Below are 18,093 nucleotides of genomic sequence, written 5' to 3'. Positions count from 1 at the left end.
TAAACAACTTTGATTTGGTGAAATGGTCTAATCTCAAATAGTTGCACTTAACCATGTTCGTAACAAGATTGCACAAAGGTCCATGTCGAAAACCCATGTAAAAAAACTTATTCATTCCGCGTGAAATGCCCTGAGATTCAATCTTCAGTCACCAATTTCTTTTTTCCGAACATTCGGTCGGTATACGACGTACATCACATAAACCTCACCATATAATAGTGAAACCTTAAACGTACCCTAGACAACGATATATTGGTTATGGGCCGTTATAAGTATTTGGAGGGAAAAACCTCAAGGTTTGTCATCCTTAAGGATCGAACTCAAGACCTTGGCATGGGTTAAACCGGGAATGCCTTGATTAGCTAGGCTAGACATTATTGGCTAAACCTAATCACCCACACATCACATCCAAATCTTAAAAGAATTTCACTTATATATTAAGTAGAATTTTCATTTTGGAGAAAAGTTGCTAAACCCAAATCAAATGATTCTATATCTGTTTGTGTGCTTTCATATGCAAACCATTTAGCTAGTCATATATCTGTTGTTTTAACTTTTAACTCGGATAGCTAGACCGGATATTCAACTAGTTAAAAGGAAATTTTATTACAAAATATCAACTATTCAAGAAAAGGAATTTTTATTATAAAATAAACACCTAATCGTTGTTTAATTAATTAATTTATTTTATTGAAGTTACAAATAAAAATCTTAATTAGTTTTTCCAAATTAAAGACACCGACTAGATATATTTTTTTAAAACTATTTCCCCATAAAAACCTAACTTTGTGATTAATATCCATAAGTTTTATAAAATGTCCTTTATAACCTTGTGATATTTACTTAAATGTGAAAATAGTAATCGACCCGTGTAGCCGTATAGTATTGGTAGAAATAAAAATAGAAAGTATAGATGATGTAAATTAAATAAACAAATGAGAAATTTTCAAAAAAATAAATAAATAAATAAACAAATGAGAACTTTAATAACATTGAGGGGTCTTTCATGTTAATTAATACCGTCATTACAATGCTAGTTGTCCAAATTGTAGTCAATCTCTGACAAGTCGGCAATGTATATATATAGGCATGCATTAATTGGCGCATTGCATATAGTTATTGCAAGGGATACACGAAATATTATTGAGTCGAAATTCAGGAGATCGAGAAAGAAGTATACGACTAATCAAGAACCATTCAATTCGACGTTTAGGGTTTTTGGTTTGATCAATCGTTCGTACGTGATTAATTAGTTATCAGGTAAAATACTACTCTATTTAACTTAATTTCAACTAATTAATTTCTCGGTATAATTAGAATTACTCGTAGTGTACGTACGTATATCCATGCATGACTACTTTTTACGTACTTAGAACATATACTCGTATATAGTCGATCGTCGTTAGTAAGAGGTTTTTAAACTGTTTTCCGTTAATCTTGTTCAACTTTTTAGTTATTCGAATGATCTTTTCAATATTAATTAACATTCATGTTGTAATTCCCTTTCAGAGTTGTACTATTTTCGGAAAAAAGATGAGTGATAACGTAAGCGAAAAGGCTCAAGAATGCATCATTCAAGTTGTGGGAGACTTCGCCCAAGACGAGTCTAAGTTCTTCGATGACGATGGTCGTCCTAAGAGATCTGGTACGTACCTTTTTGTAACCCGGCCTTAATTTCTTTTTAATATATAATATAATATTTTTGTATCTTAAATATTTGATTTGCATACGTCGATCACTAGTACTTACTTACTCGATCTTGGCGAAATTATAATATAGGGAATGTTTGGACTACAAGTGCACATATCATTACTACTGTCATCGGCTCCGGAGTGTTGTCACTAGCATGGGCCACGGCGCAACTGGGCTGGGTCGTTGGGCCGGTCGTTCTTGTCGGGTTCTCGTTTGTGACTTACTACACATCTTGTCTGCTCGCCTACTGCTACCGCTCGGGGGACCCTATCACCGGCAAGCGAAACTATACCTACATGGAAGTTGTTCAGAACAATCTTGGTACTCTACTTAATTTTCCCCCTATACTATACTCTTCTATTTAATTAATTGTGTATGTTTGTAGGGATAGATTAAATTATACTCATATAGTATTTGAACATATATATATATATATTATATTATTGCATATTTTCGTTAAATTCGATGGTAACTTATATACATTATTATACTTATGGAAATATTAATTTTTCAGGGGGATGGAAAAAGAAAGTTTGTGGAAGCATTCAGTATCTGAATATCGTTGGAACGGCAATTGGATACACTATTGCAGCATCCGTTAGCATGATGTGAGTATATATTTTTCATATATCTAGTTAACATTTAAATCAACTGTTAATATTGTGTCGATCGTATCATAGATTTTTAATGTGATTTTCTTTTTGGTGACGATTGCCAATAACAGGGCTATAAAGCGATCAAGTTGTTTTCATGAAAAGGGTCATGAGAATCCATGCCAAGTATCAGGAGCGGCATACATGCTCATGTTTGGTGGCTTACAAATTTTGCTCTCTCAAATTCCAGACTTCCATCAGATTTCATGGCTTTCGATGGTGGCTGCTGTCATGTCATTCACTTACTCCACCATTGGACTTGGCCTCGGAATCGCTAAAGTTGCCGGTAATTTGTTTATTCTTTTTTAATCATGTTATCTTTATGTTAAACTTAATTAATTAGTGTGTCTAGCTATATATAATAGAGTAGTAATTTGTTTATATATGGAGATTGATATGTTATCTTGTTGAATGAACAGAGAATGGAGAAATCAAGGGAAGTCTAACTGGTGTTAAGATGGGGAATAATAACAATGTGACAGCAACTCAGAAAACATGGAGGGCGTTTCAAGCACTTGGTGCCATTGCTTTTGCGTATTCCTACTCCCTTGTTCTCATTGAGATTCAGGATACCGTCAAAGCACCGGCTGAGCACAAAACCATGAAGAAAGCAAGCATGATCAGTGTTGCGACCACGACCGCCTTTTATATGTTATGTGGATCTTTTGGCTATGCTGCCTTAGGAGACATGGCACCTGGAAACCTCCTCACTGGTTTTGGTTTCTTTGACCCTTTTTGGCTTGTCGACATTGCCAACGTCGCCATCGTGATCCACCTTGTTGGGGCCTACCAAGTCTTCTGCCAGCCCTTATTCGCCTTTGTTGAAAGCACTGCCGTCAAGTCCTTCCCTGAGAGCAAATTCATCAACAACGATATCGAGATCCCAATTATTCCTGTTGGGGAGCATAAACCCTTGAAGCTAAACATGTTCCGGTTGGCATGGAGAAGCGCCTTCGTCTGCCTGACCACACTCATTGCTATGTTGATGCCGTTTTTTAACGATGTTGTTGGGATTATGGGAGCATTTGGATTCTGGCCATTGACCGTCTACTTTCCGATAGAGATATATATTGTTCAAAAGATGATACCAAGATGGAGTGCCCGATGGATTTTGCTACAATCACTGAGTGTCGTTTGTCTCCTTATTTCGCTCTGTGCTGCGACGGGATCAATTGCTGGGGTGGTTACTGATCTCAAGACTTACAAGCCTTTCAAGACAATGTGACTGGAGTGCAAGAAAATACCATAACACGAAGTGGAATAGTATTCAACCGATTTTCAGAGACAAATTTCTTATGGTCACAGATTGGGTTTGGATTGAATAGTGCTACTATGATGCATGTGCGAACTGGAATAGAGAGTGCGTGAAAGATGAGCCTTCTTGGTCCATTCTAGTGCATCATGGTTATGTTTCTGTGAGTTGTTTCAAGATGTATTTCTTGCATACTTGATGACAAGAAAAGTTTAAGTCTATAATGCGGGTTAATTCACCTGTCCATTACTGTTGTTTTGCATGTAATTGTATTTTGTTGAGCAGTTAAAGTTATAGTGTTGTTTACAGTTGTATAACTCTAACCTACAAGTGATCTGTTTAAATCCAATATTCGATTTTGATTATGTTCCTCTGTTTCGTGCTTGTTATTTCATAAATTAGATCTGAACTTTGTTGTATATTGAATTCAATATTATGTTATTTGCACTTCATGGAATATACTTGTTTGAATAGGGTGATCATCTGCTTCTTCTTCCATCACTTGGTTTTAGTAGGGGTTTTGAGGAGCTTGTAGAAACTCCTTGTTTTGTAGCTTGATTTGTGACCATATGATTTTAAATTAGCACAATATTGAATGAAAAAATCACCTACCAGTTAGAATGCAACTCTGCAACACTGAGTATGCAAAACCTTGTGCGTTTTAGTCTTTTAGATGATGCAAGACCTTTGTTACTAAGCTAGGCTTTATTTTCAAACTTGTAATGAAGTAAGGTTCATGCCCGGCATGATTAGGACCAACCAAGAGTCCGAGACTATCATTCTATCTACACACTGAACAACTTTGATTTGGTGAAATGGTCTAATCTCAAATAGTTGAACCTCATTCGTAACTGGATTGTACAAAACTCGATGATTGAAATCCATGTAAAAAAACTTATTCTGTGTGAAATGCATAAGGTTTCACCATAGTCACCACTTACATACCCACACCTTACCTCTAGCATGTCTAGCCCATGACATAACACAAAGCTTCCCATCTAAAACTCCTTAAACAATTTGACCAGACACTTTGCATTTTGGATGGAATCTTGGAAAAATGTTGCTAAACCAAAATCAAATGACTCTACCGTTTGTGCTTTTTATATCCGGACCATTGGTATAACAAAGCCAATGAATAGGGCAATCATGCCAATCTAGATAAATTTCATCAGTATTATTTATGAGATTTCTTAACGGGTTGTTTGGGATTGCTTATTGTAACCTTCTGCAGAAGACAACTTATTTTAATCAAAGATGATCAGATACACAGTTTTGATAAGCAAAATCATTAGCACTATTAACACTGCTTTATGTGTTGAATCAAAATACAATAAGCACAATCAGATTTAGTAAGTTGGCAAGGAAGAACCTTATCGCCTTTAAGACTCTTCACCTTCTATGACAGTTGAAAGTCCATATTCTCGAACAAAAGATGAATTAAGGAATTTAGAGACAAAAACCCATAATTTATAAACATCATCAAAGTTGGTCAAAAAACTGAGTGAAGCAGTGACGACTTCAGCTCTAACAAACCCTCCTACGTTGTTGTCCATTGGTCTGCAAATTGTTGTATCAGCAAGATCAATAGCCCCACGATTCTGCTTTGTGCTTTGTATGATCTTTATATGACTAAGAATGCCAATACCAAGTGAAATCCCATTTGCTTCCGCCATCTTTTGAACTATTTCTGGACTAATTAGTCCCATGCTTCTATCTCTAATATTAAATGCCACAGATGCACCCCTTTCGTACTTGATTTTTGGACCATATATGTGAACAAGTGGAACCACATCTTCTGTATTTGAGCCAGGTAGTCTCAATTGAATCAAGGAAGTAACAAGCCAGTTGATCAGAAACCGAAGCCTAGATGTAGTCTTGCTCAGCCCCAACATGTTTACATGATCAAGATGTCTACATGTTATCTTGGGTTCCTTCCTATCCGATTCAAACTGTTCTTCTTCACTGATAGAATCATCTATGTTCTCAAAACCAAATGATACTCTTCTCCCCTGCAGCCTAAACTCGCCCTCAGTGTCTCTTCGTATAACTGAATTATCAATTTCAGGCTCTTCTTGTATTTCTGGACTACAAATATTTGCTTGAAAGTAGTCTACTTTGTTGGCCTTCATGCTTTCATGAGCCTGTGATTGGGATTCTATGTTGCTTACTCTTTTTCTTGTGAACCAAGACGGTGGTGGTAAAGGCATGACAGGTTGTGATCCTAATGGACTCGGGCCTAAATCAATCCACATCGAGTCCTCAGGCGATCCATCATCACTCAAAATCGGACTTTTCATGATTGAAAAGATGCCAGCTTCTTCAAAAACAGGGCTACCCTCATCACTATATGTGTAGTTACCATGTTCTATCTCAGTTTCGTTTACATCCCTCACAAGAGACGGAGTCAATACACCTGAAAAAACTGGTAGCTGACTTCCACTTTGGCTTTCAGGGACTACATCATCACATTCGGTCCTTGAGAATTGAGGGAATCCACCCGTAGAATCGCTATAAAATGAGGGATACACTGGACTGATCTTCACCATACCGGAACCAGTATGACCAGGTTGCTTCTTAAGGATTTTAATCATAGATTTCTTGATAAGAAGACACCCAAATCCTGTTGGGTCAAACCCAAAGACTCTGTAAAATGATGTAATGATGAAATCGGGTCGAAAAAGAGATAAGCCAAGTGAATCCATATCTAATGGACCCAATGCCCCTGCATCAAGCAATACATGCCAGTTGTTCTGTTGAGCAAATGACATCCATTGGTATGAATACTTAGCACCAGTAACTCTTGATTGAACCGGAAACACAAATAGACCTTTCGATGAATCTTTCTTCCTCTTTTTCTTGTTTAAGATCTGTTTTTTCAAATGGGTTGAACATGGTTTAAGTGTAGGCCATTTAAACCAAGCACTATGAACCTTAGCCCCTTTCTTTTTAGCACTCTGAGCCATCCAATTAACCGACTGACTTTCGTGATCAAACATTGTTAATAGGTTTTTATTCGTGTGAAAAGGATATGATTCGGCTAGAAGCTTAAAAGCAGAACCTCTACTAACCGTAAACACTAGACCATATTCATTTTCAGGGATGTTCAAGTAATCCATGATCCTAGATTTTATATCATGTTCAACTGTACCCTTCTCCATACAACCATATAATGCATAATTACTTAAATTTGAAGTTATTTCGGTTAAACGTATGGTACATGACTCCATATATTGAATAACTTGTAGAAAAGAAAACAGCCCAAATCCACAATAATCAAGACACACCTTAGAATCATTGTCAACCAGGTGTCCATACTCATCAACTCTCAACTCATCAATCCTTTCAGAAGACTTGTATTTCGGATACATGGTGAGGAACTTTGCGAACGCTTCATTAAAATCAGTAATCGAATCTTCAGTCTCAAATACGGTATCTGCAGCTAAAGAAGTTGCTTTCAAAAACTCCTTTTGAGCTTCTAGTCTTGCTAATGACCTTGATCTTTCCAAAGTACCCTTGTGTTCGACATTGATATCTTCTGAAACGTCGATAATTTGATGTTTAACAAGAGACCCATATTCAGATGCTTGTTGTAGAGCAGCTTTGAGCTTATTTTCATGCAATTTCTTATCATCTAATGAGTTTCTTTTGGCCTGATCATCAATAGATTGTTTGGACCCATGTTTCTTTCTGGCCTTTTTGCTACAAATTAATAAACAAGCATAATGAAGTGAAATATGCATGAATTGAATCTTTCTTTAAGATTCAAAACAGAAATATATGAAATATGCTTTAGAAATGGAAGTAGGAAAAGAAAGTGATTTATTTTGTGCTGTTTGTTTTGTGTTTAACTACTACTCTAATTTTTCTATCACAAAAGCTTCAACTAGAAACTAACCTTTGATTAAAAAAGCAAAAGCAATATTCAATGCATGCATGATGGAATCAAACTTTAAGTACATAAGTTATATATAGGAAAAAATCATGCATGATGAAGGATACCTTTGCTTTGTAAAGAAGAAAAGAATGCACATATATATAGTATAGAATAATATATATAGGACCATATAATGATATTTACATAACATGGAGCATATATCATATCTTCTGGAATGTTTTGGTGTTTCTCCCTTTTCTTTAATTTACTTCTCGGAGAAGTAACTAAAAGAAAATATCGTTTTCTTTGTATGAATCAAAACCCGCCAAAGTACTTTAGTGGTCAGATGTATGATTGTAGTTCTCAGAAGAAAGCTCAAGTTCAACCTTTCTACATCAAACATGCATTGTGGCATGAAAAAGTGTACATAATCACGTAAATTTCGGGTTAGACCATGTATATGAGAGGGGAATTGATATCCGTACCAAACATTTTGATAAATTTACTAAACTGTACAAACTTTATAACATACAGTACAAGTAATTCATGTATAACTTTGGTAGATTAATAAAAACAAATGGTACAAATGTTATCTCCCATACGAGAGAAATCCGCCATCTCGAAATTATTGAACATGAAAGACCTCAACCTTTATTATTATAGTGTGAATCAAATTTGTTTTAATCCGTGAGCTATTTACTCCAACAATTTTGAATGCTTTTTCGCAATTTGATGTCTTTAAAATCACACTGATAATAGCAAGTGACCAGAATTTTTTAAGATCATAACAAAATGAATTAGAATTAGGTTAATTTCTGTATAATAATAAGTATATATATATATGACTAATTTGCCAAATCTAGACACATGTCTAAAAATATGATGATAACATTATAGATTCCAATTTTGATTTGCCATGTGATAACATCATATTAGTAATTAAGCATATATCTAAACTTACGAAGTTAGACGCACATCAGCGCGATGCCACGATGATGGTAGCGACAGTAGAGTGGTAGTTGTGGCGGCGACGGGTGGTGGTGGGGTGACGGTTAGTTGGGGCTGCAGTGGCGGCACAACGATGATGTGGGTTTGCATGTAAAAATAATTGACTTTATTTGGGGTAATATAGTTATTTTAAGGGTTGGATGATGTATGTTGTAAATTATTTCGTTAAGTTTATTATTATAAGTGTATTGGATGAAGATTGTTAAATTATAAAAAATGTTTAATGTGCCTAAATAATATGGGATGCCTAACAATAAAGAGCGAGGGTTGGTGACCCATTGGTAAGGTCTTTGACCTTGGGAGGATCCACTTGGGTTCAAGTCTCACTTCCACATTTTGTGAGGGTGGATTAATTGGGGGTTTTTCGAGAGTCCCGATTTCCAGGCATACGTGCAATTTAGTAGTAGGAGTATAATAGAATGCCGTTAAAAAAAAAACACAAAATTTATATGTGTGTTAACAAATAAATAAAATATTAGGTATATTTGACAAATATATCATGAATTACTCTTAAATTTATAACTATAAGATCGAAAGAGGCAATTTTTAGTCATATTTATCATTTTTTTTATTAATCTTAGATAATTGAGTTACTCTCTCTGGTATTTCTAATCAAAGTAGTATGCACATCAAAATCATAAATTAACTATTGCATTTCATTGCTACTTAATATAAATTGTCCACAAATGGAAAGAAAAAGAAATGGTTGCACCAAGCCACCAAGGAAGCAAAAGCAGTGAAGTTCTTTTAAAGTTGATATGGGAAGTTGACTCTTGATGGTTTGGTTAAAGTCTCATCACTTTTCTTATTTTTTTTTTCTTTTTTCAATTTTTATTTTCTATCGATTAAAAGTAATATGGTACTTATATTATTAATTTCTATTCTTAATTTTTATTTTATAACGATTAATTTTTTTCTTTAAAGGTTGTGAATAATATACTACACCATAACTTTTGTACGTACTGCTTATGTATAATGTTAAAAAGATTTCGGTCATCAACCCGCCACACGTACATGTATACTGTTTAGTCTACAAAATTATGTGGTTGCAGGCAAGACAAATGCCAACAGTACTATGTGAATCAATAAAAGTAAAAAAAATTATTAATACATGTCTTAAAACCTGGCATTCTAACTAGTCAAAACAGGTGAAGACAATAATGACGATTTCTATAGTTGATCAACAACCTAAAACCTGGTCTTACCAAACACACATACATTTTCACTACCATAAAACATGCAACAAATATAAAGCTCACACCTAGCTTTTATATTTTCACCACCAACATTTTTATATATGGCTTCTAAGGATCAAGCTCATGCTCCTAAAAACATGGCTGCGATTTTAGCTCTTTTTGTTGCTTTCGCTGTTGTTGTTGCGGCTGATGATGATGGTGAGGGAGGTTCGGCTTTGGGAGCTTCTTATATCTTTGGAGATTCATTGGTAGATGCCGGGAATAATAACTTTTTGCCGACGTTATCTAAAGCTAACATCAAACCTAATGGGATTGATTTTAAACCGTCTGGAGGAAAACCTACCGGGCGGTATACAAATGGTAGAACCATTGGAGACATTATCGGTATGTATGATCCTAAACTCCACTCTTTTATTTTTTATTTTTTAAAAAAGAAAAAGACAAACATGAATAACCATTAGCTATTTGGTGGATGAAAATCCGCTAAAGTTGTCTTCTAACTTTACTAGTAAAGTTGAACGCATCTTGATCATTAGATTAAAATCAAGGGTCAAGATTTAAAAATCATCTTTGTATTTTGACCCTTGATTTTTATTCAATGGTCTAGTAAGGTGTAAAACAAACCATGACAATATAGGTTGTAGGTTCAAGTTCCATCAGCGAAACATTGTGATCAATTAGTATTAGAAAAAATAACGTTTCATCATATATGTATACTAGTTAAAATGTTAAGATTTTTTTTCATAGGTGAGGAACTTGGGCAGAAACACTATGCAGTGCCGTTTTTGGATCCAAATTCTACTGGACAAGCTCTATTATATGGTGTGAATTATGCCTCAGGTGGTGGAGGGATTATGAATGCCACCGGTAGAATTTTTGTAAGTTGTAATTAAGCGCTTATGGTACAATCACTATTAAATTAAATATCTTCATCATGTTGATACATTAATGATACTAATCTAAAATGTTTTTTTTTTTATAGGTAAATCGACTGTCAATGGACATCCAGATTGATTACTTCAACATCACAAGAAAACAGATTGATAAACTCCTTGGCGCTTCAAAAGCGAAAGAACACATTATGAAGAAATCAATCTTTTCAATCACGATTGGTTCCAACGACTTTCTCAATAACTATCTCCTTCCGGTTCTTTCAATTGGAGCTAGAGTTACACAAACACCCGATTCTTTTGTGGATGATCTACTTAGTCACCTCAAATCCCAGCTTACTGTAAGTCTCGCCCTACGAAAAAAAAACTTTAATACAAATACTCACATATACATGTCCCAAGCATACTGACTACCTCATAAACACGTCAGCAAACTATTTCAGTATACTAAACTTAACTGATTACATATTATATGATTGGATTCTAACTAGTATTAATTGTTAATTAACATCTTTTGTGTGTAAAATCGATTAATTGCAGAGACTTTACCAACTAGATGCACGAAAATTCATCATAGGAAATGTAGGACCAATTGGATGCATTCCATATCAGAGAACAATTAATCAATTGAATGAGGATGAATGTGTCGCGTTGCCTAATCAACTTGCACTTCGATACAACTCTAAATTGAAAGATTTGGTTGCACAATTAAACGACAATCTCCCAGGAGCTACTTTCGTTCATGCCAATGTCTACGACTTAGTCTTGGAACTCATCACAAACTACGCCAAATATGGTAAGTATTGATCACCAAACTTAACTACTGATTCAACTCTTTAAGTCCTCTTATGGACATTATTTGTTTATCATTATTTTCCCTTTTTAGAAATTAAGAAGAAAAAAAAAAGTTATGGTAAATCATTTTGTTTTGAACAATATTGATAGGATTTAAAACCGCAAGCAAAGCATGCTGTGGAAATGGAGGTCAGTATGCAGGGATAATTCCGTGTGGTCCAACGTCGAGTTTGTGTACGGACAGAGATAAACATGTGTTTTGGGATCCATATCACCCTAGCGAAGCAGCTAATGTGCTCATCGCGAAACAATTGTTAGCAGGGGACCCGAAATATGTATCTCCAATGAATCTTAGAGAACTCCGAGATCTAAATCTATAGTCAAGTATGTAAATGTAACTATATATCAAGGATCGATCAACCGCTGCTTCTGTTTTGTACTGTGGATCGATGTTAGTGTTTCAATCTTTATGGTTATCGTGTATTTAATAGTTAATTTTTACATGTATGTTAATTAATTGGCCAGCATGTGTTGAATTGTAAAATTGGAAATAATCGAAATATGAGCTTGTTATTTTGGGATTATTTTTTGTGATTTCATGTTCATGACACAATAAGTTGCAACATATACTATACCACTTTAGTTAACTACACTAAAGTTAACTACACTATGCCACTTTTGTGATTTCATGTTCATGACACAATAAGATCGTTCTGAGATTAATTATTTTCGTTCTGGGATTAATGATATGGTTAAGTGAGTAGTGCATAAGTGCGCATACACATGAATATAATGAAAAGGAAAAAAAAAGGAAGTTGGGCCTAATGTTATGGCCTTATAGGCCTTATCTAAGAACAAAAATGAAACTTATATGTGAGACTGACTTTTTCATATATTAATTTATCAATCATATTTGTTGATATAAAATAACTGAAAATATAACCATACGCTTTTCTTAGTAATAAAATAACTGAAAATATAACCATACGCTTTTCTTAGTATATTAAATCAACAAATATAGGCTCGTGGAGAAACTAATATTGCAATAATAAATAAATGAAATATTACGCGAATGGATTTGAAAAAGTGATACGACTTGTATCACTTATGTACTTGGTACGCATGTGACCCATGACGTCAAATTGTTCGTTATACTTCGACTCTATATTAGTCCTAGGTTTGTTTATTTTTAAAAAGATGACGAGCATGGTACCCGCATAATGCGGCGGTGGTGGTGGGGAAGACGATCTAATGGTGTTAGTGATGGTACTATTGGTGGTGGTGGCAGTGTCAAGTGATCTAGGTTGATTTAATCGTGATAGTGGAAATTTTTAAAAAATAAAGGTTTAAAGTATAAATTAATCCATTAAGAACAAATTTGGTATTTTATAAAAATTATTTCCATATTGGGTGTTTATTAAGAACAATTTAGCAATTTCGTATGTAACTATTGTGTAACTATTTCTAAAAATGAGGGGTGTGATAATTTTTATATAGGAGTATATATAGATAAAGCATAAACATCTAAATTTAAATATCATTTTTAAATGATAAAAGTTGATTTAAATGTTTGAAACCCAAATTAGTACAAAAAGAAAGGGGAAATGGATTTTAAAACCCATCACGCGAGTTTGATGTGAGTATATAATTATTTAAATGGGCTTGATATTCATGTTGTAGTCCAAAACTATCAACCAAACACTTTCAACAAAAATGAAAATCATAACATGAGTTATCAATTATATATAGCAAGCTTATAATATTCTGAAGGAAAGCACATCTATATATTCATAAATATATCCAGCAGTATTACTCGGCTGATTAATTGTAATATAATCAATCACGGGTACTTTGAGGCTATTTCTTGCAAATATAAAGATAGATCCTCCGATTTCGACAACATGATCATATGACCGGCTCCTGGAAAGTGTTTTACTTCATTTGGGGGACTGTCTTTTACGACAAATTTTTGAAATTCTTCATTCATAACTTGATCTCCTTGGCATACCACATAAATCCTGCTAATCGAACCATATTTGTCTTTGGTTAAAAGAGAATCCTTGCTCATATCCTCAAAGAATAACCCACTTGGTCGTACCAACATCTTTGCCAAGGTTAAGTCCTATATTAAATCATTCTTTTTAGGTTAGAGATCGATACACAAAAAGATATCGCCATGTATGAACATGAATGATTCAAAGTTTATTATTGGTCAACAATATGGAAAATCAATTATATGCAAAATTGATAGACGCAGTAACACAAGCAAATCAAACGAATAATTGATATATTACAAAAATCTTCCTAGGTAACTGCATTAAAAATTTATGCAGTCAATATTATCATTCAAGCCAAGCCCTAACAATATATAGTTATTTGATTATATATAATTTTTTCTTATAAAAGGGCAATCAAATAAATTAAAGCAAATAGCAATTACAAATCATACATAAAAATACGTAATACCTTAACACTAAACCACAAACACTCAAAAGAGATAAAAATTCCTTAAGAGAAATAACTAAATACTTTTCTTATTTTGGACAAATTTGGTATTAATATGAACAAGCAACTTACTATGTTGTAGCTAAGTACATATAATATCAAAACTACACTGGGAGTTTCTCCTCCTACTAGATATTGAGGGTGATGAGGTTCTCTAACGTGGACCCGGTTAAGACAACGTAAGCTAGATCCTTTGTTGCGAGTAAATGATACACACTTTAAAATTTAAAAAAATAAAAAATAAAAAAAAGATGCGTTTTGAAAAACAAACTACATTTAGACATACAATAAGTGAATAACCTATTAAACTATGATTATGAAGTAGTCCAATTCAGTGGACTCCATGACGGGCCCATTCAAAAAAAAAAATGCCCATTATTTTTTCATTTTTTTAGCCTATATTTCTTTAACAAAACATTTCAAAGTTTTAGGGAGTAGTTGATCTTCTAGCTTTAAGAATGCGAAATCTGTAACCATCTTGATTTTGAAATAATAGATTTTAATATGAAGTACTCCAGTCTCAGTTTAAATTTTGTTTCTATTGCTAATTCTAATTAATTACTCGTATCTGAGATTAAAAGTTATGCACTAATTGAAAGATGAGTTGGTATAAACTTAAAGAAAATGCTAAATGAAGCAATTAGGGCTTCATTTAACATGTATAAAACAATTGTACTTTTCCTTATTAAAAATACACCCCTTAAATTTTATGGTAAATGTACAACTATTTAATATAATTTAATGAAAGTCTTTAGGAATTCATTCAACAAAACCCCAAACTTAATTATAATGATTAAAAAAAAAAGAGTAAATGGGTAGATGGTTTCCTTGACCACCACGTCGTTAAAATAGATTTTGCTTTTAAACCAACGGTTGACAATTGTTGACCAGTCCTTCAAATAAAATGGACATGTCGTCTTACAGTTTAGCGTGTCTTGCACATGCTACTATTTAGTTGACCAATTTAGCGGCCGTCTGATAGAGGGACGAGTTTGTTCGAAATATGTAAAAGCGTAAAGCCGAAATGTGTAAGTTGGTCCAAACCACATATAAATAGTATATAATTTTCAGGACTTCAGATTTTGTGATTATCGAAATTAATACTAGTATATTTCTGGGTTAACTTTGAACTAAGATGCATTGATGATAGACCGTAAATAATGGGTTAACATTTCGAGGACAAAATCCTAAATTTGCTATTAAGTTTATCGTTTAGGCCAAAAATTTTATTAATTACGAGTAATATATATAGAAGTAATACATGTTTGTAACTTATTTTGAATTATTTAGTACGTTTATCGTTTAGGCAAAATTGCAGCTGGCAGGTGGTTTCCTGTCCGCAAATGTTTTCCGCCACATGACCACATTTGTAATATTACGAGTAATTGCATATATACAATTATAAAACTCCAATTTCTCGTAAAATATAATCAAGAATAAAACGCACCTCCGGTAGGCAATTCGGGTACATCATGGTGGTCATGTAACCCTCCCCTAGTTCCGCTGTCTTTGGCATTCCATTATCCAATGTAAACCGGCAATCCATAAATGTTTCAGGCTTCGAATTCATGAAATACTAATTAACAAAACCAAAAAACACATGAATTAGAGTAAGATTTTGTCTACGTACTTTTAATGGAACTCCAACATTAAAGTTTAAACTACATAACTCTTTGATGAGACTATTTGTGGGCGCCCTACTAAGTGTTTTTTTTTTTTTTTTTTTTTTTTTTTATTTTTAATAATGACAACTGTAGAATAGAACATTTATCAATGTATCATCTTAAACTAAATACCTAATTAAAGCAGGGTAAATAGTTGTTTTAACCAAGCTAGCTCCATTACATCCAACGTTCCTAGAAAATTTTGATATGAAATATACTACGAGTACTATGTTTTTAGTAAATTTTAGATGTTACTCGTATATATGATATATATTTTTTTCTAAACAACTAGCATAAAAATATTGTGGAGATGACGATAAGAAGCACTAGTAGTTTTAAAACAAGTTTATAACTCTGGCCGCTTGTAACTTCTAAGTCAAAACGATTATACGTCAATTAAGTAGTTCAAGTAAGATAAAGTAAAAAGGAAAAAAAAAAAAAAAAGTTCTCGAATTAAGCGATAAACAAGAAGATGATGTATTAAGTATTATATATACTTGTTGCATCTGGACGGAGGGCGGATCTTTACAATTTGGCATGTACGCACTGATGAAAACTGCAGCCGAAACAATGTTTGAAAACTTCTCCATGGCTAACGAAATAGGAAGCCCGCCATAACTATGTCCTACTAACACGACTCGTTGGTCAACAGATATCGACTCAAGAATTTGAACAAGCGGCTGTATATATTCATAGAAGCTTGGTATGTCCTCAAGTCGACTTGGGTGCACCCCAGAAGCACCAAGGTCCACAGCAGTCACTTGATGACCAGCGGACCTTAGGTGGCTCACAACTTTATACCAACACCAGGCTCCGTGGCCTAGCCCGTGAACTAGCACAAAGTGCTTGTTACTTGAATAAGTGGATGATGTGGTTGTTGGCATATTGAGTTTGTTATAAATCTTAAGGAGAATTAATATTGGGAATGGTTTTTTGGATGTTTTTTATGATAACATTAACAAATTAAAACAATGGCTTGAAACTATTATATATACTAGTAGCTAGTACTCCGTGTTACTCGTATAATTATATTAATTGAATAGAATAGAAGCTAGCCAAATATTTTACACATGGACTAATTAATTATGCATTTATATATATATATTCCAACCGGCCATCAAATAGCAGATTTAAGTTGAAGACGTGAAGCAATACGATCGAGTATATACATTTATAACTGTGTTGTATGCATTTGCAAAGGCTATATTCTTAATTTTTGGATAATAAATTAATGAATGAATACGAACCTTTGAACAAACAAAATTCTGTGTTCAAAGTTTGTCCTTTTAAGTTTCTGAAAACAATAAATGAAAGAACACGAATATTAAAAATCGGACACTTTCTATTATTGAAAAAAATTAAATGATCTCTTTCATGGGAAATGTTAAGGGCCGGAAATGTTAAGGGCTGTATTTAACGTGCATAAAAAAACTTGTATCTTTCATATTAAAAGTCTGTCCCCTGATTTCAAGGTAAATATACAAACAATTTATTCACCTTAAACACGGCTATAAGGACTGTATTTAGCAAACTCCCTTCTCATTTGGTTTTCTTAAACTTGATAAAACAAAAATATGTGTGAGAATCCAACGTTTTCACCGGAGACTATAATTATAATCTATACTATCTATCTATATCCATAGTATATTTTATTTATCAATATTATCTATACTATATTATAAAACAAATTTACTTTTCAACTTTCAATATTCAACTTTAACAATGTACACATTATACTACATGATATACCATACATTAGTGCCTACAACTTTCTGTCTCCTTCATAAATCATTATATTTCTCTAATATTTTCAAAACTATACTATATTATAAAACAAATCTACTTTTCAACTTTTAATATTCAATTTCAACAATGTACACATGATAATACATGATGTACTATACATCAATGCCTACAACTTTATCTCTCATCCATTAATCATTTTATTCCTCTAATTTTTTCAAAATCTTTTATCTCAAAAACCGTACATCGATAAATTATAAAAATTATATGGGTGTTGTTAAAATTTTATGCTCTTTCATTAGAGATGTTATTCGATATACTTTTGACGAATTTTTATATCCGAAGCGGAGCTCGTACGACCAAGGCATTTGGCTATGACACTCTATGACATATCACCTCTATGACCTATCACACTCACCATCTCACCGCCGCAACGTACGGGTACTTGCTCTCGTTATATTATAAAGCAGATTTCCCTTAAATTTTCAACATTGAACTTAAATTTTTCAATATTAATTTTAAAGTAGTTCCCCAAAATGTCACTCATATCTATTCTATATTTACTTAAAATAAATATAATACTATTTCTCTCTCCTTAAATCTCAACCAATCATTTTTTTCTCTTCTTCATAAATCATTTATTCCTCCAATTCATTCAAAATCTTTTATCTCCAAAACCGTACATCGATAAATTATAAAAATTATATGGGTGTTTTTAAAATTTCATGCTCTTTCGTTAGAGATGTCATTCGATATACTTTCGACGAATTTTTAAATCCGAGGACGGAGCCCGTACGGATAAGGCATTTGACTATAATACC

At 33.5% G+C, this 18,093-nt stretch overlaps 4 protein-coding genes across 5 annotated transcripts; 2 read left to right on the top strand and 2 right to left on the bottom strand.

Annotated features, from left to right (window-relative positions):
- Positions 1 to 1,533: 1,533 nt before the first annotated feature.
- Positions 1,534 to 3,570, top strand: LOC122604706 (amino acid permease 3-like). The gene is made up of 5 exons (XM_043777577.1): positions 1,534 to 1,645; positions 1,780 to 2,013; positions 2,207 to 2,300; positions 2,417 to 2,631; positions 2,765 to 3,570. The coding sequence occupies exons 1-5, from the start codon at positions 1,534 to 1,536 to the stop codon at positions 3,568 to 3,570; spliced, it is 1,461 nt and encodes a 486-aa protein (XP_043633512.1).
- Positions 3,571 to 4,868: 1,298 nt separating this feature from the next.
- On the bottom strand, positions 4,869 to 7,409 carry LOC122605286. Of its 2 annotated transcripts, XM_043778194.1 has the most exons (2): positions 6,882 to 7,408; positions 4,869 to 6,464 (listed from the first exon to the last, which is right to left on the bottom strand). In XM_043778194.1, the coding sequence occupies exons 1-2, from the start codon at positions 7,335 to 7,337 to the stop codon at positions 4,977 to 4,979; spliced, it is 1,944 nt and encodes a 647-aa protein (XP_043634129.1). In that variant the 5' UTR covers positions 7,338 to 7,408; the 3' UTR covers positions 4,869 to 4,976. The 2 variants fall into 2 exon arrangements, with proteins under 2 accessions (XP_043634129.1, XP_043634128.1); XM_043778193.1 differs by having other exon boundaries at positions 4,869 to 7,409.
- A 2,385-nt stretch (positions 7,410 to 9,794) lies between these two features.
- On the top strand, positions 9,795 to 11,810 carry LOC122606244 (GDSL esterase/lipase At2g23540). Its single transcript, XM_043779204.1, has 5 exons — positions 9,795 to 10,059; positions 10,423 to 10,553; positions 10,658 to 10,906; positions 11,106 to 11,361; positions 11,511 to 11,810. The coding sequence occupies exons 1-5, from the start codon at positions 9,813 to 9,815 to the stop codon at positions 11,738 to 11,740; spliced, it is 1,113 nt and encodes a 370-aa protein (XP_043635139.1). The 5' UTR covers positions 9,795 to 9,812; the 3' UTR covers positions 11,741 to 11,810.
- A 1,193-nt stretch (positions 11,811 to 13,003) lies between these two features.
- On the bottom strand, positions 13,004 to 16,469 carry LOC122605992 (methylesterase 10-like). Its single transcript, XM_043778957.1, has 3 exons — positions 16,027 to 16,469; positions 15,313 to 15,441; positions 13,004 to 13,482 (listed from the first exon to the last, which is right to left on the bottom strand). Exons 1-3 carry the CDS (start codon positions 16,411 to 16,413, stop codon positions 13,201 to 13,203), a joined length of 798 nt encoding a protein of 265 aa, XP_043634892.1. The 5' UTR covers positions 16,414 to 16,469; the 3' UTR covers positions 13,004 to 13,200.
- Positions 16,470 to 18,093: the final 1,624 nt, after the last annotated feature.

The sequence above is a fragment of the Erigeron canadensis genome, chromosome 6 (assembly GCF_010389155.1).
Source record: "Erigeron canadensis isolate Cc75 chromosome 6, C_canadensis_v1, whole genome shotgun sequence".
Lineage (NCBI taxonomy): Eukaryota > Viridiplantae > Streptophyta > Magnoliopsida > Asterales > Asteraceae > Erigeron > Erigeron canadensis.
Note: the sequence above shows the minus strand (reverse complement) of the source record. Positions and strands in the feature narration are given on the sequence as shown.

Coding starts and splice junctions, on each gene's coding strand:
- LOC122604706 (XM_043777577.1), top strand. CDS start 1,534: ATGAGTGATAACGTAAGCGAAAAGGCTCAAGAATGCATCATTCAAGTT. Junction 1,646..1,779: donor TGGTCGTCCTAAGAGATCTG/GTACGTACCTTT, acceptor ATTATAATATAG/GGAATGTTTGGACTACAAGT. Junction 2,301..2,416: donor GCAGCATCCGTTAGCATGAT/GTGAGTATATAT, acceptor TGCCAATAACAG/GGCTATAAAGCGATCAAGTT.
- LOC122605286 (XM_043778193.1), bottom strand. CDS start 7,337: ATGCATATTTCACTTCATTATGCTTGTTTATTAATTTGTAGCAAAAAG.
- LOC122606244 (XM_043779204.1), top strand. CDS start 9,813: ATGGCTGCGATTTTAGCTCTTTTTGTTGCTTTCGCTGTTGTTGTTGCG. Junction 10,060..10,422: donor AACCATTGGAGACATTATCG/GTATGTATGATC, acceptor TTTTTTTCATAG/GTGAGGAACTTGGGCAGAAA. Junction 11,362..11,510: donor CACAAACTACGCCAAATATG/GTAAGTATTGAT, acceptor CAATATTGATAG/GATTTAAAACCGCAAGCAAA.
- LOC122605992 (XM_043778957.1), bottom strand. CDS start 16,413: ATGCCAACAACCACATCATCCACTTATTCAAGTAACAAGCACTTTGTG. Junction 15,442..16,026: donor CCTCCGTCCAGATGCAACAA/GTATATATAATA, acceptor TTTGTTAATTAG/TATTTCATGAATTCGAAGCC. Junction 13,483..15,312: donor ACCCGAATTGCCTACCGGAG/GTGCGTTTTATT, acceptor GATTTAATATAG/GACTTAACCTTGGCAAAGAT.